The following is a 27,846-nucleotide window of genomic DNA, read 5'->3' as shown; positions in this document are numbered from 1 at the left end:
TCACATCTGGTGCTGCTTGGGGATGTCTCTGCAAGGAGACAGGAATGGGACTGAGGGCCCAGCCAGTGCAAGGCAAACACTACAATCTTTGCACTGTGTCTGTCTCCCCGTCCCTGTTGTTGTGGGTTTGTTTTTTGGAGACCCACCTGGTGGTGTTCAGAACTCAGGGATCACGCCTGGCAGGGCTCAGGGCACCAGATAAGGTGCCAGGGATCAAATCCGGGTTGGCCGCATGCAAGGCAAGCGCCCACTCTTCCTTCAGGCCTCTCTCATCCTTCTTTTGCACCTTTTTGGGTCTCTCTGGAGCCACCAGGGGAAGGGGCGGGGGGGGGGGGGGGGGGGGGGGGGGGGGGGGGGGGGCTATTCCCAGGAGAAAGGCCTCCAGGTCTGAGGGGCAAGGTGATCCCATCTGGCAGTTTCAGGAGGGGTCACTCTCCGAGTCCAGGACAGAGAGCAGGGAAGGGCCAGGAAATAGAGATCCTCCGGCCAGTTCTGGGGGTGGAGAAAAGCAGCCCTGGGAAGGCAGGAAGGAGGAGGGGAGGAGGGGAGGAGATGGGAGGGAGCGAGAGAGAGGAAGAGGAAGAGTGGAAGATGGAGAAGGTAGAGGAGGGGGTGGCAGAGAAAGAAGGAAAAACAATCTCGGGAAACCATTTGCCTGTCTGTCATCCCAAATGCCAAGATCTGCAGCTGGGAGCATCGGTCTCTTTAGAAAATATTGGCCTCCGGTATTGCCAAAGGAGTCCCCCAAATGTGCTTGAAAATAATTTCTTTCCATTTCATAAACCTGAGCAAGTAGGCGGTAATTGCCTTGCATCCTTTTTTGTTGGGAACATCAGGCTTTTGACAAAATAACAAGTTTTTCAGAAAACGTGTCCTGGAGTCTCAGAACCTGCAGTGGTGTGTTCAAACAGGAAAAGCGAGACGCAGGCTGAGCCCCGCAGCCAGGCTGAGGAAATGGAGGATGTTATACAGCATGACCCTTTTTTACTTATTTATTATTATTTTGAAGGGGGCCAGACTCAGCAATGCTCATGACTTGCTCCTGGCTCTGTGCTCAGTTTGGACAAACTGGCAGGCTACCGAATGTAACCTGCCCACACGGCAGAGTCTGGCAAACTCCCCGTGGCGTACCCAATATGCCAAATACCAGTAACAATGATGGGTCTCATTCTCCTAAAGAGCCTTGAATATGGCACTTTTTAAAAAAATCTCAGGGCTAGGACGAAGAAGACCTTACTGGGGCCTGCTCAAGGCAATCGACGAACAACAGGATGGTCGTGATCGTGATCGTTATTATTATTTTGAAGGGGGGCCAGACTTGCTCCTGGCTCTGTGCTCAGGAATCACTCCTGGTGGGAGTCAGGGGACCATATAGGGAGTCAGGGATCAAACCCGAGTCGGCCAAGAGCATGACAAGTGCCCTACCTGCTATACTGCCTCTCTGGCTTCTAACCCTTTTCATTTATTTTCATTTTCTCCCTTATTTTTTTTAACACCATCGTTTACAAAGCTGTTCATCATGCATTTGTTACAGGCATTCAATATTCCAACACCAATCCCACCATCTCAACACCACTGTCACTTTTTCTCAACCGTTGTCCCCATTTTTTTCAAGCACCCCTCAAGCCTGTCCCCTTAGCGGGCACAAAATAATGTGTGTGTTTTTTTTAATATAGTGCTTGTTACAACTAAATGGCTAGTGCAATTATCAAAAAATACTTCAGTAGAGGCTGGAGAGATAGCACAGTGGGTAGGGCGTTTGCCTTGCACGCGGTCGACCCAGGTTCGATTCCCAGCATCCCATATGATCCCCTGAGCACCGCCAGGAGTAACTCCTGAGTGCAGAGCCAGGAGTAACCCTTGTGCATTGCCAGGTGTGACCCAAAAAGCAAAAAAAAAAAAAAAAAAAAAAAAACCTTCCACAAAAGAAAATTTATGAAAATGATTATTTCTCATCATGGGGTCATTAAGTCCTTCTCTGAGGGTTTTACTAAGCTGTGTTGCTCATTTGATCCCTCTGAGTTAATGGTTCTGTTTGTTGTGCTTCATTACTTTCTGTGTTACTTTCCCATCTAATTTGGTGTCTCCTGCTGGCTGCAAGTTTTGTAGAGTTTGGAGGTGTCAAAAAAGTGGTGTTGCAGAAACTCCGAATGTTCAATTGGGCAGTGGACTTACATGGCAGCAGTTGGGGGGGGGGGAGTGGCTGCCAGGGCTTCTGGATGTGTGTGAGTTGCGGGGAGGCTGCTCACCCCCGCTCTGAGAAGACCCTAGAGTTCTCAGCTGGAACACTTGGGTACCTGAAATTTTCAGCATCTGGCGTATCTGCAGAGCTCAGCCGTGAGTCAGTGCAGTTGGGCGGAGGGCGTCATGGCAGCCGTAGGGTACGGGGTACTGGGCAGCAGGGACCCAGCCAACCCCCTCCCAAAGGAGCCATAGAGTTTGTTTGTTTGTTTGTTTGTTTGCACAGGGGTTACTCCTGGCTCTGCACTCAGGAATTACTCCTGGCGGTGCTCAGGGGACCATATGGGATGCTGGGGATCGAACCCGGGTCGGCCGCGTGCAAGGCAAACACCCTACCCGCAGTACTATCGCTCCAGCCCCAGGAGCCGTAGAGTTTGTAGCCAGCACACCGGGATAACCGTGAATGTTTGCAGTTGGTTGATCTCGTTCAAGATTTAATTATGAGTCTGTAAATCTAGATCTATAAAAAAAAAAGCTATTTTCATTTTCTAATTTGTTTTGTTTTGGGGGTCACTCCCAGTGGTGTCAGGGATCTCTTCTGGCAGAGCTCCAGGTCCAAGTACCATGTTGCAGAGATTGAATAACCCAGGTCGAGGACTTCAAGGCCAGTACCCACCCAGTTGGACTCTCCTGCCCCGTGACCAGGTTTAACCAAACAAAAGAAGAGTTAGAGCAGTTTCCTCTCCAGTGTTCTTCTCCTTGAGAATAGATGCGTCATCGCTTATCTTCCAGATCCAGAGGTCTTCTGGACACTGAGGGTAGCCCAGTGGCCCAAGACCAAGATCAAGCGCAGAGAAAGATTCCAGATTGGGGGGGTGGGGGGGGGAGCGGGGGCATGTGTGAGAATCTGACCCCTCCTGCATGGGAGTTTATGGCAATTAGACAAGGTGGGGGGTCGATTCCATACACAGGTCATTGGTCCAGTAGGAATGTTCAGATGGAGCCCTGAGATGGATAAAATGTTACAGATGAAAGAAGCAAAGTTATTTCACTCAAACTTTAAATAGAGGGAGTTGTGAGACGATGAAACAGGGGGGCCTGGAGTGATAGTACAACAGGCATTTGCTTCACTTGGGGCTGGTCAGGGCTTGATCCCCAGCATCCCATATGGTCCCACACACCCTCCAGGAGGTACCCCTAAAGGCAGAGCCAGGAGTAACGCCTGAGCACTGCACTGGTGTGGCCCCAAAGCTAAAAAAAAAAAAGAAAGAAAGAAAGAGGGGCTAGAGCGATAGCACAGCGGGTAGGGCGTTTGCCTTGCACGCGGCTGACCCAGGTTTGATTCCCAGCATCCCATATGGTCCACCGAGCACCACCAGGAATAATTCCTGAGTGCAGGGCCAGGAGTAACCCCTGTGCATCGTGGGGTGTGACGCAAAAAAGCAAAAAAATAAAAAGAAAGAAAGAAAGAAAGAAAGAAAGAAAGAAAGAAAGAAAAAGAAATCAGGGCTGGAGAGGGAGCTCAGTGGATGGAGAACATGCCATGCACTTGGTATGGGGGAGTCCACTCCAGTGCCGTGGTTTGAGTCAGCCCTCAGCCCCCCACCCCCTTCTCATTGAACCGCTGTGAGATACACTGTTACAGAGCTGTTGACCATTGGGTTTCAGTCATACAATGTTCCAACACCCAATCCTTCACCAGCGCACAACTCCTTCCACCAATGACCCCAATTTCCCTCCCGCCCCACAACAGCCTGCCTCTATGGGCCACTGCAAAAAATACTCTCTCTCTCTTCTTCTCTCACGCTCCCCCTCTCTCTCCCTCACTCCCTCCTTCTCCCTCCCTCCCTCTCCCTCCCTCTCTCTCTCTCCCTCTCAAAACCCCTCCTTCCCTCCCTCCCTCCCTCTCTCTCCCTGTCCCTCCCTCCCTCCCTCCCTCCCTCTCTCTTTCTTCCTCTCTCTCTTCCCCTCTATACCTCTCCCTCCCTCCCTCCCTTCCTCCCCCTCTCTCTCTCCCTCTCTATACCTCTCCCTCCCTCCCTCTCCACCCCCCCCCCAGCACTGTGATTTGCAAGACAGTTACTAAAAGGGTATCTGCCTTTACCTCCTTTCAGCACTCAGTTCTTGTCCAGAGTGATCATTTCCAATTGTCACTGTCATCCTCCTTTCCCTTTGTGGCAAGCTTCCTCCTTTGGATCAGTTCTCCGTGCCCTTGTTTCTACTGTCTTTGTGTATTAGTCTTACACACACACACACACACACACACACACACACACACACACGCTACAAATGAGTGCAGTTATTCTATGTCTGTCCCTCTCCTTCTGACTCATTCCATTCAGCACGATATTTTCATGTCCATTCATATCTAAGTAAATTTCATGGCTTTATTTTTCCTGGCAGCTGCAGAGTATTCCACTGTGTAGATGTGTCATAGTTTCTTTATCCAGTCGTCTGTTCTCGGGCACTCGGGTTGTTTCCAGATTTTGCCTACTTTGAACAGTGCTGCACTGAACATAAGTGCTTTTCTGCATTGTGCTTTGGGACTCCCAGGTATATTCACAAAAGCAGTGTTGTCGAGTCATATGGAAGCACAAGTTCTAGTTTTTTGAGAAATGTTCATATTGTTTTCCAATAATGCTGGGTTGGTCAACATTCCCTCAAGCAGTTAATGAGAATCCCTTTGTCCCTGCATCCATGCCAGCACTAGATGTTTTGTGTGTGTGTGTGTGTGTGTGTGTGTGTGTGTGTTTTTAATGTGTGTGCCAGTCTCTGTGGTGTGAGATGATATCTCATTGTTTCTTTGATTTGCATATACCTGATGATTAGGGATATAGAGCCTATTTTCATTATGCCTTTTGCCCAGGCCCTTATTTTATATTTTTATTTCTCTTCTTCCCTTTTGTGTGGTTATTGTCCCACAGACTGGGGGCCGCACCTTTTTGTGGCAGTGCACACACAAACACACACACACAGTGGTGGCAGTGAGGGGTGGGGAGAAGCATGTAGGGTATTGTTGGGGTGCTGGGGATCAAACTTGCTGCCTTATACCTGTTCACACATTCTCTGTCTCTGAGCTACTCCCTGGCCTTCCTCCCTTGAATCCCTCCCCCTCCCAGTTTGGACCACAACCAGTGATGCTCAAGGCTTACTTCTGGCTCAGTATCCAGGGCCCACTCCTGGAAGTGGTTTGGTGACCATATGCAGCACTAAGGATCAAACTGGAGGTAGCCACATGCGAGGCAAATGATTTACTCCCCCTGTAATATGTACCCCCCCCTCAGAAATCCTAAGAATAAGCCATAAAGATAGCATAAAGATAGTTCAAAAAGTTGAGTGCAGCTCAATCCCTGGCACCACATGCTACCCCAAACACCATCAGGAATTTCCTGAGCACAGAGCTGGAGTGCCCGCCCCCAAGCAATGCTGAATATGGGCCCCACAAAAGAACCCAACAATCTAAGTTGATTTTCAGCCACTGCTGGGGTAGAGGTACAGAGAAAATCTAGTTCTTCTTGCTTTCTTTGGAACCAAAGCCAAGAGTCTGGAGAGACAGTGCAGCAGGTAGGGTGCTTTCCTGGCACATGGTCAACCTGGTTGGATCCCCAGTACCCCAAAAGATCTCCCAATCCCAATCCCTGCTCCAGAGTGACCCCCCGAACTCAGAGTCAGGAGTCAGCCTTGAGCATTTTCAGGTAGGGCAAACAAAACAAAAAAATAAACCAAACCAGGGGGCCAGAATGAGAGTACAGTGGGTAGGGCATTTGCCTTGCACACAGCCGACCCAGGTCTGATCCCCAGCATCCCATAGAGTCCCCCAAGCACTGTCAGGAGTAATTCCTGAGTGCAGAGCCAGGAGGAATCCCTGAGCATTGCTGGGTGTGACCAAAAAAGCAAAATAAATAAATAAACCAAGCCAGGGTCCAAGCTACGGCATCCAGGCTTCACACTCTTCATCCCACCCCAGGCCCGAACCCACAGGAGTTGATCGTAAGACATGGACTCCAGGGACCCCAAGACGGTTCCTCAGTGGTCTCTGCAGGGACCGTTTGCTCAGGTCAAACCTGAAGAGGAACATGCATGCCTTTCTGTTTAGGACCTCCCTGCTTGTAGGAAGTTCCTCGTGACTCACTTTGTATAACTTTCTAGATTTCAGCAAAATGAAATGATTTCTACCAAAGCTCGTGGCTCACGTGTCCCCAGACCCAGAAGCCACGTCCACTCCCTCCTGGCAGAAGGTGGTACAGATGTGCATGGATGGATGCAAAAAACTTGCAGTCAGTTACTGTCCACCACCAGGACAGCTGGAAGCATCCAGGTGTCCAGCAGCAAATGGAGAATCTGACTCTGGAAGCAAAGAAGGTAGACAGCAGGGCCAGAACAAAGTACCACGGGGAGAGCACTAGCCTTACACATGATGGACCTGAGTTCAATCCTCAGCATCACATATGATTCCCCGAGCACCGCCAGGAGTGATCCCTGAGCACAGAGCCAGAAATAAACCCTGAGCACTGCCAGTGTGGCCCACAAACAAACAGAAAAGTAGACACCAGTGAGTACCAAAGTATGATTCTGTTTCAATAAAGTTCAGAATTGAGCCAAGTGAGCCTGCAGTGTTCAGAGTCACAGTCAATATTGCTTATGCTGGAGAAGGAACTGAGAACAGAATCAGGGAGAGGTGCAAGGGGTTCAGGGTCAGGGGGGAGGGTTGTGACCACCCCTGGAGGTGCTCAGGGGCCTATTCCTTTGTCTATGCTCAGGTGGTTCTGGGGACTGGAACCAGGGCTGGCTAGAAGCAAGTGCCTTACCTCCTTCACCGTCTCTCCGAACCCATTTTTTTTTTTTTTTTTTTTTATTGAATCACTGTGAGATACAGTTACAAAGCTTTCATGTTTAAGTCTCAGTCATACAATGATCAAACACCCATTTCTCCAACTGTGTGCATTTTCTAACATCAATGTCCCCAGTATCCCTCCCCCACCCCCACCCCATCCCACTCCTTGCCTCTGTGGCAGGAACTTTCCTTCTTACTCTCTCTCTTCTTACTTTTGGGCATTATGGTTTGCAATACAGATACTAAGATATCATCGTGTTTGGTCCTTTATCTACTTTCAGCACACATCTCCCATCCCAAGTGACCCTTCTAACCATCATTGACTTAGTGATCCCTTCTCTATCCCAGTTGCCTTCTCCCTGAGCTCATAAGGCAGGCTTCCAAATCATGGAGCAATCCTTCTGACCCTTGTCTCTACTGTCCTTGGATGTTAGTCTCATATTGTGTTATTTTAGATTTCACAAATGAGTGCAGTCATTCTATGCCTGTCCCTCTCTTTCTGATTCATTTCACTTAGCATGATATTCTTCATGTGCAAGCTCATTTTTGATCATGTTAATGGGATTGGTAAATATTGCTCTGAGCCCAACTATTGTTGAAGTAAACGAAGGAAAACTTGTGGGACTGTCATTGCTGATTGCTGGTGGTGATAAATGCGACCCCAACACTTACAGCAAACACATCTGGGGATTGGTATGTGTGGCTTAACACATCCTCTGAATTTCATGTATTTTCTTTATTTACTTTCTGAGCAGAGTCAGAAATTTAACTCGGGGCCTCTTCATGCCTGGCAAATGCTTCAGCCCTTGAAACTCTGTTCCTACCTGTTCCCAGGACATCTTTGCCTTTAGGTGAGGGATGGCTCAGAGGTCACTGCATGTGTCCAGAAGCCAGTGTCTGGTGAACCCAGGACAACCAAGCCCTCAGGAGAGTCAGGAAGAATCCAAGGATTTCTTTAGAACTATTTCTTTGAGCACGGCAGAGCCTGGCAAGCTCCCCGTGACGTATTCGATATGCCAGACACAGTAACAACAAAGGCTCCAGTGGAGACGTTACTGGTCCCACTCAAGCAATCGATTTCTTTGAGGGTTTTTTTTTTTTTTGGCTTTTTAGGTCACACTCAGCAATGCTCATGCTCAGGGGTTACTCCTGGCTCTGCACTCAGGAATGATTTCTGGTGGTGCTCAGAGGACCTTATGGGATGCCAGGGATCAAACCCGAGTCAGCCGCATGTAAGGTCAAGGTCAATGTCTACCTGCTGTACTACTGCTCCGACCCCTTTTGGGTTACTTTTGAAAATTTAAAGGTTGTCATGCCCCAGAGAAAAACTGTTGTCTTCCAGACTCACAAATAAATGACAAAAGAGAGCGGCATGCCACCGAGATGTCTTCCTGACTCCTTGCCAGGCTGATTTCACCAGGGCACCTAGGTGGGGAGCAGGTGTGTCCCCCCACCTGCCCCAAGTGAACCCCGGCAGCTGTAAACCTACAGAACCCAATCACCGTCACACTCAAGGCTGACTTCACAGACTCATCACGAGGTCCCCCTCACATGAGAATGAATCTTCTGAAAAACTCAGGAATACAGGACTTGTGACTGAAACCTCCAGGCTTCAAGGAGTTGGGAATGGTCTCCTACTCCCATCTCCCCACCCTTCTGTTCCTTGGCAGTCATACCCAAGAACTGCCTCTGGGCACCATTTAAGTGCATTACCGGCCATGATCCGAGACTCACAAATGAATCTCAGAAGAGAGCAGCATGCCACCAAGATGCCTCCGGACCCCAATATTTAAAATTTTAGAACTCCAGGAGTGTTTTGCTACAAAAGTGCTGCATGATATCTCATACTATTCATAATCAGCAATACAGAGTAAATGATTTAGCACCTGCCTATGGGGCAGGCTTGGGTGGTGGTGGGAAAATTCAAAATAATGGTGGTGGGAAGGTGTAATGGTGGTGGGATTGATGTTGAAATATTTAATTTAAGCAATTATTGTGAACTTTTTGAAAATAAAATTTTAAAATATTAAAATATTAAAAATAAACTGTTGTCCTCCTTTACTGGCTCTACAACTAAAGAAAAAAGCACAAAAGAGTTTTATTTTCAGATTTGGTTGCTTTGTCGGTGTTTGTATTTGTAATGCTGGAAATCCAACCCAGAGCCTTATGTATACAAGACAAAAGTTCCATTATTTGGGGAGGGGACAGGGGCCCTTGCACCACATTCAGCAGTGGTCAGGGGCCACTCCTATTTACTCCCTTTGAGGCATCTTTCTGACCCTATGATTAACTTTTCTGTTGTTGTTTTATTTGTTTTTTGGGCCACACCAGGGCACCTCAGAGCTTACTTCTGTCTCTGTGCTGAGGGATCACTCCTGGTAGGGCTTAGGGAGCAACATGGGGTGCCAGAGATTGAATCTGGGTTAGCTGAATGCGAGGCAAGTGCCCTACCCACTGTACTATCTCTCTGGCCCCCTATATTTAACCTTTTCATGAAACTGCTAAACTGTTTTTCAAATAGTCGCATCCCCACAAATACTATTTGAGGGTTCCTCTTCCGCCACATCTCTGCCACACAGATCTGTGAGAATGATCTCTGTTACCTGCCTTTGCAAGGCAGTGGTGCACTCTAATTGGAGATTGGAGAGGGAGTTCCCTGGGCTGGAGCACATGCTTTGCACGCAAGAGCCCTGGTTCGATCCTGGGCACTGCCAGTCTCCCGAGCACTGCCAGGAACAACTCCTGACCACTGAGAAATCTTTGGTCAGCCTCTAAAGTATGGTCAAGATCTTCAACTTCGAATGGGTGAAAAGGAAATGGAAGGGAAAAGCTGTAAGGGAAAGCTGTCCTTTTTCCCGAAAACACCAAAGTGCATGTATTTTACTTTGCACCCCCAAGTACTGCTGAGTATGGCCCCCCAAAGAAAATACAGACAGATGAAAGATGGTAGTGTACTAACCTATGCATGATGTGGTTGTCTATAGTGCATGTATAAATGCACTATAAATGTGCATGTCTATAGTGATAGTGAGCATATTTCTGAAATATTTAAAACCATAAAATAAAATCTGCTTAGAAGCCATACGATGTATGTTTTATTGAATAATCAAATAATACAGTAGTTTAGATTTGCCCAGTCCCCTCTATAGCAACTGAGATTATTTTTACGAACATCCATCATCATTTTCATGATGAATAAAAAGTACCTTTATATTCATTGGTCCTTTAATAGCCACTCCACTGAAATGAGTCAAACCAAAGATTTCTTTTAAATAAAAAAGATGAGTCATACTCAATGATTCATTGCCCTGCAGGAAAGTAAAATACATGCACTTTGGTGTTTCCGGGAAAAAAGACAGATTTCTCTTACAGCTTTTTCCTTCCGTTTTTTTCTCACCCATTCAAAGTTGAAGATTTTGACCATACTTTAGAGGCTGGAGAATCAAAAAATCTGGGAGGACAACCAATAACTTTGGAACATCCCAAGATGAGAAGGAGCCACACAAGGCTTTGTACTCAGAGGTCACTTGTGGTACGTGTTTGGGGACCACATGCAGTGCCAGGATTCAAAGGTCTCTGTATTTCTCTCTTTTTCTGTTTTGGATTTTGGGTCACATCCAACAGGGCTCAGGATTTACTCCTGGCTCTGCTCTCAGGAATCGCTCTTGGTGGGTTAGGGGAAGCATATGGTGGGTTAGGGATTGAACTTGGGTGTGCTACATGCAAGGAAAGAGCTTGCCATGCTGTACTGGCAGGCCCTCTCCAGAATCTCAAGGAACTGAATGTCCCCAGTTGTCTCCTATGCCCCAACACTCATGAGGCCAACTCCAAAGTCCTGTGACAAAATCCCAACACAGAGAGGACCAACACACCAGCGCCAGGTGCCCAATAGCGCCCTGAGTTCTAAGGAGAGAAGCTCAGTATAAAGGAAGAGGCTGCGAGTGGCCGGGAAACCTCACTCTCCTGGCCGGCTTCTCTCCATCCATGTCCCCCTCGCTCCGGTGGTTTTTGTTTGTTTGTTTGTTTTGTTTTTTTTCTTTTTGGGGTCACACCCAGCGATGCACAGGGGTTCCTCCTGGCTCTGCACTCAGGAATTGCTCCTGGCGGTGCTCAGGGGACCATACGGGATGCTGGGAATCGAACTTGGGTAGATGGCATTCAAGGCAAACGCCCTACCCGCTGTGCTATCGCTCCAGCCCCTGTCTCCGGTTCTTAAATGATCATCTGGCTGGAGACACCCAGGTGAGTGGGGAGCTCATGCAGCTGAAGACGCAGCGCAGTGGTTAAGATGCTTGTTCTGCACACCCCTAGCACCGCATATGGTCCCCTGAACACTGCCGGGAGTGCAGAGGTCTGAGCCCTGCTGGGTGTGGCCTAAAAACTGAAGAGAGGGCGGGAAAGGAGGAGGGCAGGGAGACTAGGAGGGTGAGGGGCCTTACCTCGCACACAGCCAAGCTGGGCTCAGTCCCTGACACCCCAACCCCCCCCTTATCACTGGACCAGCAGTAAGCCATGATCACCTCCAGATGTGGCTCAAAAATATTTTTTTTTTAATGGAAAGCTCATACTTTCTCCTAGATGTACACACAATGGAATCCGTCCAGGTTCCTCAGTGGCGCCCCAGGAATGGCCACAGCCCCTAACCAAACACTGACCAACTGTCCAGTGGCAGAAGGGAAGGGGAGAGGAGGTAGGTTTGGACAAAGGGCCCCATTCAGCCTTGAGGATGAGCCAGCGAGCTGCACACACGTGACGAATGAGCCTCTCCAGGGAGAGGCCCGGCTCCAGCCGCGCATGCGCTGGGATTCCTCTGACGTCAGGCAGACGGATGCAGGGGCCGGGATTGGGGGCGCTGGGCAGGAGGCCCCAGGCTGGACTGGGGACTGAGCGTCCTGTGTGTGAGCTGGCGCTCCGGACACAAGCACATGAGCTCTGTGCAAATTCCTCAAGCTTACTATAGTTCATGCTGTTTTTCCATAGGCACATTATTCTTTTTTGGAAATTTTTATTTTATTTTAGCTTTGAGGCGAGGCGGTACCCGGTATGGGTGAAACTAAAAAAAAAAAATGCTGTGATTTAGTTATTACCAGATGTACAGAGAGATTTTTTTCACTTCAATCTATGCTTCTCTGTGAAATGGCTTAAGTATGAATAAATCTAGATCATATTACATGCACATATTTTTATTTAATAAGCAAAAAATACAATTTAAAACTGGGGCCAGGCCCAGAGTGATAGTACAGCAAGTAGAGCACTTGCCTTGCATGTGAAAGACCTGGGTTCGATCACCAGCATCCCATATGGTCCCTTGACCACCTCCAGGAGTTATTCCCAAGGGCAGAGCCGGGAGTAACCCCTGAGCATTGCTGGGTGTGGCCCCAAAACCAAAAATAAATTAAATCAAAACTGGAGCCAGAAAAATAGTATGAGGATTATGGCACTTGCCTTGTACAAAACCAACCCAGTTCTATCCCAGAACCCCCAGGGGGGACCCCTGACTACAGATCCAGGAGTAAACTCTCAGATGTGACCCAAAAACCAAAACTAGAAACATATTTTTGTTGGTTTGGGGGCCACCCCAGCAGCGCTCAGGGGGTACTCCTGGCCCTGTACCCAAAAATTGTTCCTGGTGCTGCTCAAGGGACCATATGGGAAGCCGGGGATCAAACATGGGTCGGCCACGGGCAAGGCAAGTGCCCTCCCTGCTGTACTATCACTCCGGGCCCCCAAAACAGATCTTGGCGCCATCTTCCAGCCTTGGAATTTACTACTATTATTGGCTTGTTTTGCCATGCTGGGGGGTTGGCCCAGGGCCTCATATGTGCTATTTGAGGACTATCTGGACTAACCCCCGACCCCAGACTCAAATTTCTTAGATGGATGTTTAAAGGTGGTGCCTAGGGGCTGGAGTGATAGTACAGCGGGTACAGCATTTGCTTTGCACCCAGCCGACCCGGGTTCGATTCCCAGCATCCCATGTGGTCCCCCGAGCACCGCCAGGAGTAATTCCTGAATGCAAACCCAGGAGTAACCCCTGTGCATCGCCAGGTGTGACCCAAAAAGCAAAAAAATAAGTAAATAAATAAATGAAAATAAAGGTGGCGCCTGGCTCGGCCTTGATTTAGCCAAGCTGAGCAGTCCCACCCCCCTGCAAGAACCACAACCACCAGCTCTGACTCCCCCTCAGGGACAAGGGCCCCACAGCACCCGGCCCCGAGCCACAGCACGTCCTTTGCTTCATCTGCACTTAACAGGCCAGTTCCCAGAAGCTGAAGCAAATCAGTAAGAGCATACTCAAAATGCTGATGACTCCGGTCCAAGGGGTATATGTGTGTGTGTGTGTGTATGCATAATGTGTGAACGCACATGTGTAGTATGTGAGGGCATGTATGTATGGCTCTATGCGTGTATATGTGAGTGGTTGTATGTGCACGCATGTGACTACATATGTGTGTGCATGTATGTCTGTGCCTGGATGTGCATATGTGTACGCATGTAGTTTTTGAGGGGACACTGTACCCGGTATGAGTGAAACTGCTGGGTGTGGCCTAAAAACTGAATGGGTGTGCATGTGTGTGATTGTGCATGTATGTGAATGCACATGTATGTGTCTGCACGTGTGTGTGCATGTGTGTGTGAATTCGTGTGTACGTAACTATGCGTGTGCATGTACGTGTGTGTATGTATGAGTGTATGAGTGTGACAGTATGTGCGTGTGTGTGCCTGTGTGCAAGGGTGGGTAGAGACAGTTGCTTCTCACAGTACTCAGGGATCAAGCCCTGACTTCTCGCATGCATCGAGTCCTCCACTTGGTTGAGCCCCCTCCCCAACCTGGGGCCCCTATTTTTGAACCAGGAATGGATTATTTGGACATGGAAGAAATAATCCCAGGTGGGGGCTGGAGAGATAGCATAGTGGGTAAGGTGCTTGCCTTGCACGCGGCCAACCCAGGTTCGATTCCCAGCATCCCATATGGTCCCCTGAGCACCGCCAGGAGTAACTCCTGAGTCCAGAGCCAGGAGTAACCCCTGCCGGATGTGACCCCCCTCAAAAGAAAAGAAAAAGAAAGAATCCCAGTGTTTTCCTTTTTCCTGCATCCTCAACAATAAGATACTGGGGTGAAAGCACATCTGGGGTTGCTCAGGGCTTAGTCCTGGCTCTGCATTCAGGCATCAGTCCTGCCGGGCTCGGGACTGGACCCAGGAGGGCTATGTGCAAGGAAGGGCCTCCCGCCCAACTGCTGCCCCGTCCCGCAATGAGCAACTGAAAAGAGGGAAGGGTAAAAACATCCTGATAAACATCTTCAAAGCAGGAAAAAAGGACATTGAAGAATTTTTTAAAGGTGATTATAAAACACTTTTTCTTTCAAAATATTTATTTCAAGTAGAAACTGACATAATATACTATATACAGGAAGACAACATATAGGATCCTTAAGTAAAAATACAGTATTTGATCATAACAACAAAAAAAATTCTAAATAATTTGACATTAGACCCTGTGAAAACTTTTATTCTATTCAAGTAACAAGCACAAAACAGGCCCAATTCTGAGTTAAATCTCTTCTTCCTATAAATTTACACAAACACGTACGAGATAATCATATGTACTTTAATCCAGGTAAAGGTAAAGGCCCTCCCGTTGATCGTCGATTTGCTCGAGCGGGCCCAGTAACGTCTCCATTGGAGACTTTGTTGTTACTGTGTCTGGCATATTACCTTTACCTTTTACTTTAATCCAGAATTGTCCTAAAAGCGGGCTCCTTCACATAGCCCTTTAGCCATTTCCTGTTCCTGTTAATTCTGACAGAAATTATTCAGTATCTTGTTTATTTGGGGTGCAGGCGGGTTGCACCTCAGGATTGGAACCAGGGTCAGCCACAAGCAAGGCAACTGCCTTCCTTTCTGTACTATCTTGAGGGTTCTTGTTTGTTCTTTTTTTTTTGGGGGGAGGGGGGAATAAGGAGGGTCAGTACTCAGGGGACCTTATGCATTGCCAGGGATCAATCCAGGGTCAGTCACATGCAGGGAAAGAGCCTTAACCCCTGTCATATCACTCTGGCCCCATTATTAGTTCAATTTTGGGGGAGGGAGGGTCAGGCCATACCCAACAATGCTCAGGGAACCATATGAGGTGCCAGGGATCGAACCTAGATCAACCACATGCAAAGCAAGCACCCTACCCATTGTACTATAGCTCCGACTCTTATTTCATTTTTATTTATTTTTTGCTTTTTTTTTGGGGACGGGGAGGTCACACCCAGTGATGCTCAGGGGTTCCTTCTGGCTCTGCACTCAGGAGTTACTCCTGGCAGTACTGGGGGGGGGGGGGTGTTATGTATGAGATGTCAGGAATTGAATCTGGGTCAGCCACGTGCAAGGCAAATCCCCTACCTGCTCTACTACTGCTCCAGCCCCCTTATTTTATTTTCAGAACTAAAATTTCTTTCCAGGTTGCCCCTCAGGTCATTTTTTGGTGGTTGGTCTACACCTGGCAGTGCTCAGGGTTCACTCCTGGCTCTGTGCTCAGTGATGACCCTGTCAGCTCAGCAGCCCTCCGCTTGAAGCTGTTTCTCTGGCCCCATCCCGGAGTCATGGATAAGACTTTTAAATCACTTCTTCACCAAAGCAGAGAGAGAAAGGACTGCAGGTGGAGCAGGACCCAGCGCTTCCCGATTACAGTCCCCAGAACGTGAATCTTCTCTGGGCTCTGGAATCCTTCTCAATGTATTTGCCCCGAATCGGAACCAGGATGAAGGAGAAGGAAAAGCTTCTTTCTCTCTTTTTTTCCCTGCCCAGGATCAGGCCTCAGGCTGCTGCTGCCCCACTCAGCCAGGGCCGGGCCTCAAGGCTGACTGTCTGCCCAGAGCAGAGAGGCGGCCCCCAGAACAGCCAGCACTGCCTGAAGAAGGCCACGTGTCCGCCCCCGCTGTCCCCAGGGTGCCTGTGATGTAGGTCTGGCAGGGAGAGGGACCACATCATCCTGATGAGGAACCCTCGGGGGCTCCCTGGAGAAGGGGCCCGATCCCCTCAAGCCTTGGGGGCCCCTGACACAGGAGCTCGGCCCTCCTGGTTCCTTTCTCCTCCTGCTCCTGGTCCTCCTCTTCCTCTTCCTCCTCTTCCTCCTCGTCGGACTCATCATTGTAGAAGTGAATGGTGGCTTGCACCGGGAAGCTGGCCAGCACTTTTTCCCCCGAACTCTGCAGATACTCTTGACGCTTCGAGATGGGCAAATAGAGTCTAACATGTAGGAAACAAGTCAGTCACGAAGCCTCTGGGAAATGGGCCGAAGCGCCTTTTCCCTAGAGGAAGCTGCTCCTGTGCCTCCCTCTGGCCTGGGCACCCAGGGTGCTCATTTGTCATAAGCCAGGAACCACCCATGGAGACCCCTGGTTCTTTGTGTGTGTGTGGGGGGGGGGTGTTCTCCCAGGCTCGTGGGGAGATGTTTGGAACCACACACAGCAGTGCTCGAGGCTTTCTCCTGGCTCAGTGCTCAGGGCTCGCTCCTGGTGCCCAGGGGGCCATGCTCAATGAACTCTGGGAGGTGCTCTGGCTTGAATTGGGGTTGGTGGAGTGCAAGGAAAAATCCTAAACCCCGTCCTGGCTCTCCAGCCCTGAGACCTTGTTCTGAACGCTGATCTGGGTGGGGCAAAGGGCTCCAATCTGAGGGAGCCATTTGAAAGCACTCGGCAAGGAGAGTGGCTACGTGGAAGCGAAAAGCAATTTAAACACGGGGGATCCCAAGATGAAAGCCTTCCTCTCTGATCAAGGGGGAATGTAACTGATGCGTGAATAAACGCAGGGTGGTCAGCTCCCCCTAAGCCCCCAATCAAACGCTCCTCCGCCTCCCAGAACCCCCCAGGTATGAGGGTGGTGGGATCTTTTGCAAACCTGACCCTGAAACTCAGGTTTAAAGAAGCACTGAGCTTTTCTGGATGTTTCCACATAAAAAATCTGGAGAAAAGGAGAACTGTGGGGGGGAGGGTCCCTTGTTTTCACCAAAAAGAAAATGGAGTCTCTGGATTTTGGCCTAGTCATGCTTGGAAAAAAGCAGAAAATGTCTATAAAAATTGGGACCTCTGGTGGCGATGCTCAGTGAAGCCAGCCAGGAAGTGGAAAATAATTTCTCCCATCAGTGGGCCAGGAATCGGGAAAGCAAATAAGGGCTAAGCCCTTGCCTGGAACCCAAGAGGAGTCCCCGAACACCGTTTTGGTTGCTCCTGAGCACAGAGTCAGGAGTAAAGCTCTGACCAGAGCCAGGTATGGCCCCCAAACCAGTAAATAAGTGAAAAACAAAAGACAACCAAAAAGGAGCAAAACAAAGCACCAGCAGAATGACAGGCCATACAGACAGCTCTCCCCTGGGCCTCAGTTGCTCAATGCCTTTTTTTTTTTTTTTGAGGGGGAGTTGGTGTGTGGATGGAACTTGGGACCTCACACAGGGGCCGGAGCTCCTCCTCTGAGCCAGCCCAGTCCCAATGTTCCCATCTTTTCTGTTTTGTTTTGGGGCCACATCCACCCAGCAGTGCTCAGGGTTGACTCCCACTCTGATTTCAGGGGTCACTCCTGGCGGTGCTCTGGGGACCATATGGGGTGCTGGGGATAGAACCCAGGTCAGCCATGCACAAGGCCAGTGCCCTCTGCACCCATCACCCCATTTTCATCTTTCACAGGTCCGTTTTGTACCAAACTTTATATTAACTTACGACCCAGGAGAAGAGTAGAAATGTACCTAATTAAAACCAAATCGTTAAATGCACCAAAAAAACTACGTGGCTGACAACAGTCACCAATCAGATAGGATCTACAACCTATATGCAGCTGAACATCAGCATAAGGTATGCCGTGTAATGTGAGATGTAAATGAAAGGTCTGGTGAGGGGCCAGGGAAATAGTTCAGGGGTTAGAGCGCCTGATTCTGGTTCAATCCCTGGCATCATGTGGTCTCTGGGTATCGCTGGGGGACCCTTCAGGGTTCCCAGCACTGTAGGGTCTGAGCGGCACCAAATCCTCAGGTCCTTGCATTGAACTAAAGATCTAGTTAGCTGAAAATCACAGGAAGTGATTTCTGGGCCCCCTGAGCACAATGTCGAAGTGCCCCCACCACACCCAAAAGAGGTATAAAGAAAAGAAAGAGGGGCCAGAGCAACAGCACAGCAGGTAAGACGCTTGCCTTGCACACAACCGACCTGGGTTTGAGTTCCGGAATCCCATATCGTCCCCTGAGCACCACCAGGAGTGATTCCTGAGCACAGAGTCAGGAGTAACCCCTGAGCATCACCTTGGGTGTGTCCCCTCCCTCAAAAAGAGATAGAGGCCAATTCTGAATGTTTAGCTGAAACAATGAATGAATGAATTCCAGAAACCCAACTAAATCTCCTTGCAGTTCCTCAGGAAAGGAAATAGAATCAAAGACTGTTCGGGAAAGCTGTCTAACACAGGAGAAGCCCGTGACTGCACAGTGTTTATTCCAAGGGTGAGTGACTTACCCTGAAGCTGCCTCTTACCTTACAGGATGCTGAAACCCAAAGGCCCCCGGAGATCCCCAAGTCCGTTGGTCACCCCCAGGTTCGAGCTGTAAAGACAAACAGACATGGGTCCAAGCGCCTCGAAAGGCAGTTTCTTGGAGTTTCAAAAAAATAAGCTCTCCATCATCTGTGGAGGGCAGCATCAGCACTGGTTTCATTTTCATTTTCATTTTTCATTTCATCCTGTTATTCATCGATTGCCTCGAGCAGGCCCCAGTAACGTCTCTTTCATCCTAACCCTGAGATTATATTCAAGGCTCTTTAGGAGAATGAGACCCATCATTGTTACTGGTATTTGGCATATTTGGTACGCCACGGGGAGTTTGCCAGACTCTGCCCTGTGGGCAGGCTACATTCGATAGCCTGCAAGTTTGTCCAAAGTAGGAATGAGATGATATGTCATAAAAGATGTCCTGATAAGATGTCCGGTTCCGGGAGCTGGATTTTATAGTCTCTGAGTCTTGGCTGTTGATGGGATTACACGGCGCCAGGGGGTCAGGTGGTGGGTGTGACCCCCACCTACTGGAATTTGGAGGATCTGGGTGGAGGATGCTCGACTCCAATCCGAATAGGCTGGGAGATCTCAACCCCAGGACCCACGTGGATTTGCCCCTCTGCCAGTACCTTCAGGTGTGCGGAGAGTGGTCTCAGCATGGTGGTGGCTGGTCCTGGAGGTCTTCGGCTGCCGGAGCCCTAGTCGGGGCGGGGAGGAAAGCTCAACCCGCTCCCCTCCAACGGGCCCGGAGAGGAACAGCCAGGCGCGAGAGGAACAGCCAGGTGCGGGGGCAGACTGCACTGTTCTCGTCCGGGAGCTGGATTTTACAGTCTCTGAGTCTTGGCCGTTGGCACTGGTTTATTTTACTTTATTTTTGGCAGAGCGAGATAGTTTTTGTTTTGTTTTGTTTGCTTTTTTGGGGTCACACCTGGTGATGCACAGGGGTTACTCCTGGCTCATGCACTCAGGAATTACTCCTGGCGGTGCTCGGGGAACCCTATGGGATGCTGGGAATCTATCGAACCTGGGGCGTTAGCAGAGCGAGTAGGGTGTTTGCTTGCACGTGGCCAACCCAGGTTCAATGTCTGACTTCCCATATGGTCCCCCAACACCGTCAGGGGTAATTCCTACGTGCAGAGTTCAAGAGTAACTCCAGGTGTAGCCCAAAACCCAGGGGAAGTAAAAACATAAAATGAGGATTTTTTTTTCTTTTTGGATTACACCCAACAATGCCCAGGGGTTGCTCCTGGCTCTGCACTCAGGAATGACTCCTGGTAGTGCTTGGGGGACCATATGGGATGCCGGGATCAAACCTGGATTGGCCACGCGCAAGCAAATGCCCTCCCTGCTGTACCATCGCTTGAGCCCCAACACGAGGACTTACTGTAGAGATTTTGGAAGCCAACAGTCCAACCTGTTGTTTTATTGTTGGTGGTGGCTTTTTGAGGGGGAGGAAGACAATTCCTGGCTGTGCTCAGGGCTTACTCCTGGCTCTGTGCTCAGCAAACACTCCTGAAGGAGTCTGAGAGATCATGTGGGGTGCCGGAGATTGAACCCAAGTTGGATGTAAGCTAGGCAGCACCCTACCCGCTGTGCTGTCTCCCTGCCCCATTTTTCAGTACATTGCCTAGAAAGAGGTGAATGAGGGGCTGGAGCAATAGCACAGCAAGTAGGGTGTTTGCCTTGCACATGGCCGACCCAGGTTCGATTCCCAGCATCCCATATGGTCCCCCGAGCACCGCCAGGAGTGATTCCTGAGTGTGTGAACCAGGAGTAACTCCTGTGCATAGCCAGATGTGACCCAAAAAAGCAAAAAAAAAAAAAGAAAAAAAGAGGTGAATGAACTCTGGGTCTAGAGAGATAATAGCGGTCTGAGCCCCAAAATGGAAGGCATCAGGCAAGGCAAGACAGATGTGGGACCCAGTCAGGCCTGTGTGTGCTTGTATAGCCAGCACGAGTGTTGGACGGGGACAGGACTCAGGGGCAAACACTGCCTGTCTGGGGAGGACCCCACCTGCCCCAGATTCTGGAGCCTGAACCTCAATAGGGAAGCGCCCATGTGAGGCCAGGGCCAAGAACCAGGAAGCTGGAGCTTCAGTGGGGAGTGGGGGGGTCTTGGGATGGACATCCAGGAAGACTCACGAGGGAGCTGAAATAGGTCGGGGTGATTTATCTGAGCCCTTGAGCCCCGGGGTTCAGGTCAGGAATGAGACCAACGTGGCAGTGCAGGAGGAGGGTGGAGGGTTCCAAGAACTTTACTACAGGGGGGTTTGGGGTGTGTGGGATCCCAGACAGCCAACAGCTGATATTTCACTTCTGCCTTTTTCAGGGAGCTCCCAAACAGTGCTCAGGGGCATATGTGTGTGTGGGGGGGGAGGGGGACTCCCAATGATAAAGGAACTGCCAGGCCAGACAGCTCAGTCCCCCAGGGCCATTTCCAGGGTGCTGGGGGTGGCAGGAGACGTGAAGTACTGGGCCTCAAACTGCTCCTGACTGCTAAGCAATGCCCCAGGCTGCTCCAGCCCTATTTTTACAAATCACTTTGGGGTACTAAGACAGGAGAATGAGGATCTCTGGAACAATTTTTCTTTGTTCGTTTGGGAGCAATACCCCACAGTGCTAGGCCTATGCCTCTCTCTGTGCTCAGGAATCACTATTGGCCAGAACAAAATCTTTTCCCTGATGAATTTTGCTCATTGGGAGTTCCCGGAAGTCCCCTCTGCTTAAGTACATTTGTCATTTGATCACGGATCACTGGTTAAGGGCTCACTTGGCCACACTAAGCAAACTTGATGCTAGCAGCCACGAAAGGAGAAGCTGCCTAGAAAAACCAGCTTCCTCAAAGCCTTCAGTCTTCAGCACTTCAGAAGTTTTGACAATGTTCCTTTGACAAGATTAAATGGTTTTAAAGCATACCTTAGCTTTAAAACCATTTAAATGGGGGCTGGAGCGATAGCACAGCAGGGAGGGCGTTTACCTAGCACACGCGAACCCAGATTCAATTCCAAGCATCCCATAGGATTCCCTGAGCACCGCCAGGAGTAATTCCTGAGTGCAGAGCCAGGAGTAATCCCTGAGCATCGCTGGGTGTGACCCAAAGAGAAAAAAAAAAATCAAAACACCATTTAAGTGAAGTGGGACAAAAGACAGGAGCAGTGTGGAAAGAAGCCCAAGGGGCACAGGATGGTGTTTCCTGCCCCAGCACAGCTCCAGAAGTGCATCCCCCCAAAAGGGGGGCTTTGTTACAAAACATCTTAATACGTATCTTTTTCAGGAGCCCAGGAGATAGTACACAGGTTAGTGTGTTTGCCTTGCATGTGGTCAAGCCTTGTTCAGTCCCCTAAGCATCATTAGGAGTGATCCCTGAGCACTCAGGAATCACTAAAGGATCTCAGTTAGGGGCCCTTCCCCTCACCCCCAAATTCTTCTCTGATAAGGGAAATGACTCACAACTCAAGCTTTGATAATCCAAGGGGGGAAAGAAATGTAGATTTCAGCACTCTGTGTGTATTTCACCTGTGGACTATTCCTTGAAAGAAGGAGCAGATACAAGCAGAGTTATCCTGAGCTGGAGAGATAATACAGCACATAAGGGGTTTGCCTTGCATGTGGCTGACCCAGGTTTGATTCCTAGCATCCCATATGGTCCCCTGGGCCCCTGCCGGGAGTGATCCCTGAGCACAGAGCCAAAGTAAGTCCTAAGCACCACTGGGTATCCTAAAAACCCAAAGCAAACCAACCAGCAGAGATTTCCACACAGGCTTTACTTCCTGCACATGGCAGCCTCTGACCCTGAGGTATGCGGAGTCTGCAAGCAGGGAGGTCTGACCAAAGAACATAATTCTGACATCGTTCAGGGGAACTCAGGCGTCAGTGCAAAGTAGAGAGGGAAATGCAGCCGCAGTAAGCAAGAGCTTATCTCGGGCTTCTTAACTGCCGCCAAAGAAGACAGTTCCCAAAGGCTGTGGAAGACACCAAGACAGGGACCAGAGAGATAGTGCAGTGTTTTGCACATGCCTGACCTGGGTCCGCCGTCAGTACCTCATATGAAATATCACATGAAAAATTTAAAAAAAGACTCCAAGACAGTGAAGGTGATGCTCAGGACACAGGGCTTGAGTTCGTCCCTCCATTTAAATTTTATTCTAATTTTGACCCCGTTGGTTGCAGTCCCAGCATAGTTAACCTTCCTAAGCTGCATGCAGTTGAAATTGCCACAGAAATTCACACGGGGGCTCAATTCCTCCGCAGTTCAGGAATTGCCTCACTCTGTCGGCAGAGGGCGCCGGAGAGCAAGAAACGCTCCCAGTCCGGAGGGGCTGCGCGCCACCTTTGGAGGGTCCCGCTCCAGGGTCCCACGCAAGGACCGCGGTCACCCGGGAGTTCTGGCTCTGCAAAGCGCCGGTCCCGGGGCAACGGGCCATAGAGCTTCCTTCCTCCCAAGGACCATAGCGCCCCAACTCAAAGAAAAGCCAGAGATGAAACTACCTCCTGGCGTGGTGTGTGCTAAGTGACAGTAAACCGGACAGATGCTACGGCCCAGCGTGTTTCTGCAAGGGTCCCTTTCTTTGCAAACAGCAGATCAGGAAAACTAATACCAAACCAAAGCAAAACACACTTCCCTCCCATTAGGAAGGACAGTTTCAATTATAGTTCAAACACTACTGGTTTCAATTCTGCAACTAAGAGGCATGATTCATCTGTTTCATTAAGAAAAAATAGGGGTGGGGGCTGGAGCAATAGCACAGCAGGAAGGGCGTTTGTTTTCCTTCCACGCAGCTGACCCGGGGTTCAGTTCCCAGCATCCCATATGGTCCCCTGAGCACCGCCAGGAGTAATTCCTGAGTGCAGAGCCAGGAGTAACCCCTGTGCATTGCCGGGTGTGACCCAAAAAACCAAAAAAAAAAAAAAAAAAAAAAGAAAAGAAAGAAAAAATAGGGAAGCAGATAGCACAGAGGGTAGGGTGTATGCCACGCACGGGTTTGATCTCAGCATCCCATTTGGTTCCTCGAGCCCTCCAGGAATGATTCCTGAGCACAGAGCCTGGAGTAATCCCTGAGCTACACTAGGTGTGGCTACACTTAGGTATTTATAAACTATGTGCACTCTCTCTTCCACTTCGTTTTGGTTTTGGGCCACACCTGCTAGTGACCAGGGCTAACTCCTGGCTCTGTGCTCAGGGATCAAGGATCACTCCTGGCTGGGCTCAGGGACCCAGAGGTGATGCCTGGGATCAAACCTAGATTGGCCATGTGTAAGGCAAGTGCTATAACCACTGTTCTCTTTCCCCAGCCCCTATTGTTTTCAATCTTGTGTTTGAGAACTGAAATCTGGGCAGAGAAGATAGTTCAATGGGAAGTGGTGCCTGCTTTGCATGGGGGGCCCTGGGTTCAATCCCTGGCACTGCATGATTGTCCAGTCCCAAGAAAGACTTATCTTTTGGGGCTGGAGTGGTAGTACAGTGTGGAGGGCTTTTGACTTGCACAGGCCAACCAGGGTTTGATCTCTGGCATCCCATATCCCATATGGTCCTCTATACACTGCCAAGAGAAGAAGAAGAAGAAGAAGAAGAAGAAGAAGAAGAAGAAGAAGAAGAAGAAGAAGAAGAAGAAGAAGAAGAAGAAGAGAAAGAAAGAAAAAGACTTATCTTTTATTATGTAGACATTAACATAAGAGTAATTTGAGAGAACTGCCGGGACCATCCCGGCTCCCAGGTAACCTCTGATTCCGGAAGTCATGCCCACAGCCCGCCCCCCAGCGCCATCTTTACAGCACACAGCCGCAGAGAAGGGCCACATGGAGGGCTGGCTCCACAGCTCCCGGAGAAGAAACCAGGTTCCAGAAAGAGCCGAGATCACCGGGAAGTCCCAGATGGGGTAGGTGCCGCATCCCGCCTCCCCCAGATGGAACCCCGGTGACCAGAAGCCTCTACAAGAACAGCTCGAGTATGCGGGAACTAGGACTTTTCCTCCAAACCGACATCTCCGTATATACAAAGTGATCAATGGGAAGTAAATCACCCAACGTTTCTCCCTGAAAATCAGAGTTAAGCTTGGAACAGAAAAGTGAACGGACTATGCGTTAATCCAGGCCATCATGTCTGCCCGGAGGGGAAAGGATGTTGCCCCATTCGCCCTCTCCTCTCTGAAAAGAAAGATGGCGGCTGCATGGGAGCCTTGTGGACAGCAGGTATGAGCCGGGGGCATGGGGGCGACTAAAACCTCATGGGAAGGGGGGCGTTCCGGTCCGTTCTTCACACCCTACCGAGGTCACCAGTTGCCCCCCACGAGCGGCTCTCTGGCATGGCCACAGCCCCAGAAGCACAAGGACTTAATGCAGAACCCAGCAGCTTGGAGCAGAAAAGTAAACGGACTATGCGTTAATCCAGGCCATCATGTCTGCCCGGAGGGGAAAGGGTGTTGCCCCATTCGCTCTCTCCTCTCTGGAAAGAAAGATGGTGGCCGCATGGGAGCCTTGTGGACAGCAGGTATGAGCCGGGGGTGTGGGGGCGACTAAAACCTCATGGGAAGGGGGGCGTTTTGGTCCGCCCTTCACGCCCTACTGAGGTCACCAGTTGCCCCCCACAAGCGGCTCTCTGGCACGGCCACAACTCCAGAGCACAGAAACCAATCTCTTAATTATCTGACTTTCAGTAGAAATACTTCCAGGGTTAATAAGAAAAATAGTGGAAATCTAAAACCAACATTTAATTCTTGAACCCAGCTGTAGAAAGCAAATCATTTCACAATGCTTTTTCAGCATGTCTGATTTGGGGGGGGCGGTAAACTCTAAATAATAGTGGTGCATCTGTTATTGAAACAATGAATCTAATCAAAGCAGATAGAGTGTTAACTAGAATTCATCTGCCTCACAGGGACTGGGAGGGGTGAGGGGTGGGGTTTTATTGGGGTTCTTCGTGGTAAAAAATAAGTATTGGTAAAGGGAAATGTGTTTGATATTTGCATGACTGAGACCTAAATCTGAAAGCTTTGTAACTTTTCCCACAGTGGTTCAATAAATAAATTAATTAATTTAAAAAAAAAGAATAATTTGAGGGGCTGGAGCGATAGTACAGCCCGTAGGGTGTGTTTGCCTTCCATGCGGCCAACCTGGGTTGGCTCAGCATCCTATATAGTTCCCCAAGCACTGCCAGGAGTAGTTCCTGAGTGCAGAGCCAGGAGTAACCACTGAGCATCGCTGGGTGTGACCCCCCCAAAATAATAATAATAATTTGAGCTGGGCCGAGCCATAGTACAACAGATAAGGCCTTGCCTTACATGTGGCCAACCCAGGTTCGATCTCTGACATCCCATATGGTCCCCCAAAACTGGAGAGATCTCTGAGTGCAGAGCACAGGAGTAACCCAAGGGCCCCGAATCAAATGAAGAGAGTAATTTGAGCTAAAGAAATCATACCCTTCATTAGTTTTACGTAGCTTTTATTTGCTTCACTCCTTAAAACAGTACCTGAATGAAATCTCCCATTTTCTAGGCAATTCAATAAAGCAGCCGCACCTGAGCTTCTCAGCTTGCAGATAAGGCACTTCACAGGCCACGTGTGTTATGTAAATTAAATACTTGGTTCTTTCCAGGGGCACCGACTGCACAGCCAGGTAAAAGTCACCCATTTATATTCCCAAATGTAACAAAGCAAGTCATTCCTTCAATCAGTATAAAGCAATTTAGTTACCAAACCAGGAAACAAAAGAACAGAGGGGAGATTAATCTTCCCCTGCAAAGCCCTGGCTGGAGTGTTTGCTCAGACAACAGTCGCCCAGCGTGCCTGCAGGCTGGATGCAAGTGCCTGAGAGCCGCCAGACGGCTGGGCAGCCCAGCCTCTCACCCCTCCTGGGGCACCCAGACGGGGGTCTCGCTTCTTATTTGCTCTGTGGCACCAGCTCCCCGCTAATGCACAGGGGGCTGACGGGTGGGGGAGTTGACCTAGCCTCTGCCTTCTGCCTCCCTGCTGGGTTGCAGAAGGGAAAAATCTCCCGCGCAGGAATCTCTTAGAATGCCCAGGAAACAGCTGGCCAAGACTGGCTTTGTTCCCAAGGAGGACCGAGTCTCCAAGGCGCAGAGCGCTGGCCCTGGCCCCGGCCAGCAGCCCCTGTTCACCACACAGCAAAGCAGAACCAGCGAGGTAGAATGGACGGAAGCTGCTTCCCTTGCGGGCAACGGTGCCGGGTTTGAAACCTGGCGCCCTGCGTAGTATCCCTGAGCCCCGCCAGGAGTGACCCCTAAGCACAGAGCCTGAAGTAAGTCCTGAGCAATTCCCACGGGGTGTGATTCCCGACCCCCCAAAAGGAGCAAAGCCAAGCACGGGTGTTTGCTGGAGTCGTTCCTTTCCCGCTGAAGCCTCACCCAGCTAAGCCGGGTTGACCTTACCTGTCTCCCGGCGCTGCCCCGCTCAGCATCTTGGGGTGTCAGGATCCAAGGTCTCCAGGGCGCGGGGCTGGAAGGCAGGGGACCAGAGAGTGAAGCTCAGCCTTCCGTCCTGCACCCCCCACCCCGTATTCTCCCCTCAGCTGTCATCCCCACGCTAACGTCAGCCTGGAGAAGGCGCGGGAGGGCAGGGTCGGGGGTGCGGGTTCAGAGGCCGAGCGCGCGCGTGGCACTGTGATGCTCTGGATTCGATCCCCGGCACAGACACGGGACCCCTCCCCCTCAAGGCCGAGCCTGCAGTGGAGAAATGTCGGTTCACTGTTTGCTTTTACATGCTTCCCCAATTCTCCGCCTTCTCTGCAGGCGCGACAAGTGCCCTGTCGGGGACCCAACGCTCTCCCGGTGGGACTGAACTCTGGTTCCGATTCTCCAGCTGCGGGCGAGATAGTGGCCAGTTCACTCCAAGAGTACCAGCCCATAACTGCAAGATCTTGACCCAAAGGGATGATTTTACAGAAGTCTAAGATTTAAAAAAAATAAAAAAAGAAAGAGGGGCGGGGAGAGGGGAGTGGGATTCAGCTTCTCCATTCTGGCCGCCCGGCCCGGTCCACCCAACCCCCTGGTTCATTTCAGACGGGCTGGTGCTGGGAAAGAGACGCCAAGCCGCGTCTCGCGGCGGACACCCTGGGAACCAGAGCGGACCCCCGGCAGAAGCTGGTCTGGGGTCCCCGACGTCCACGTCCCCGGTCCGGGCGCGGGGGACCGCTCGGCGTCGCGATCCGGGCCGAGGTGTCCCGCGCGTCTCCCCGCGCGCCCCTCGGGGACTCCCTCACCTCTCGGGCCCGCGCGGCGGCGGCGGCGTTGGGGGGTCCCGGGCCGCGTCCCCCGGGTAGTGGCAGCCGCACGCGCGCGCCCCCGGGGGTCTCAT

The 27,846-nt window shown here is 50.2% G+C and overlaps 1 protein-coding gene across 1 annotated transcript; it reads right to left on the bottom strand.

Moving 5' to 3' along the window:
- Positions 1-27,846, bottom strand: RIPPLY3 (ripply transcriptional repressor 3). Its single transcript, XM_056119636.1, has 5 exons — positions 27,752-27,846; positions 26,922-26,988; positions 18,522-18,589; positions 16,150-16,254; positions 1-28 (listed from the first exon to the last, which is right to left on the bottom strand). Exons 1-5 carry the CDS (start codon positions 27,844-27,846, stop codon positions 1-3), a joined length of 363 nt encoding a protein of 120 aa, XP_055975611.1.

This window comes from Sorex fumeus, unplaced genomic scaffold (genome assembly GCF_029834395.1).
Source record: "Sorex fumeus unplaced genomic scaffold, SorFum_2.1 ptg000041l, whole genome shotgun sequence".
NCBI lineage: Eukaryota > Metazoa > Chordata > Mammalia > Eulipotyphla > Soricidae > Sorex > Sorex fumeus.
The sequence above is the reverse complement of the archived record's forward strand: the minus strand, read 5'-3'. Positions and strand labels throughout refer to the sequence as shown.

Excerpts from the sequence above, each read along its gene's own strand:
- RIPPLY3 (XM_056119636.1), bottom strand. The coding sequence starts at position 27,846 with ATGAGACCCCCGGGGGCGCGCGCGTGCGGCTGCCACTACCCGGGGGAC. Across the intron at positions 18,590-26,921 it reads GGGGCAGCGCCGGGAGACAG|CTCGAACCTGGGGGTGACCA; the intron begins GTAAGGTCAACC and ends TTGTCTTTACAG. Across the intron at positions 16,255-18,521 it reads GGGTTTCAGCATCCTGTAAG|ACTCTATTTGCCCATCTCGA; the intron begins GTAAGAGGCAGC and ends CCTACATGTTAG.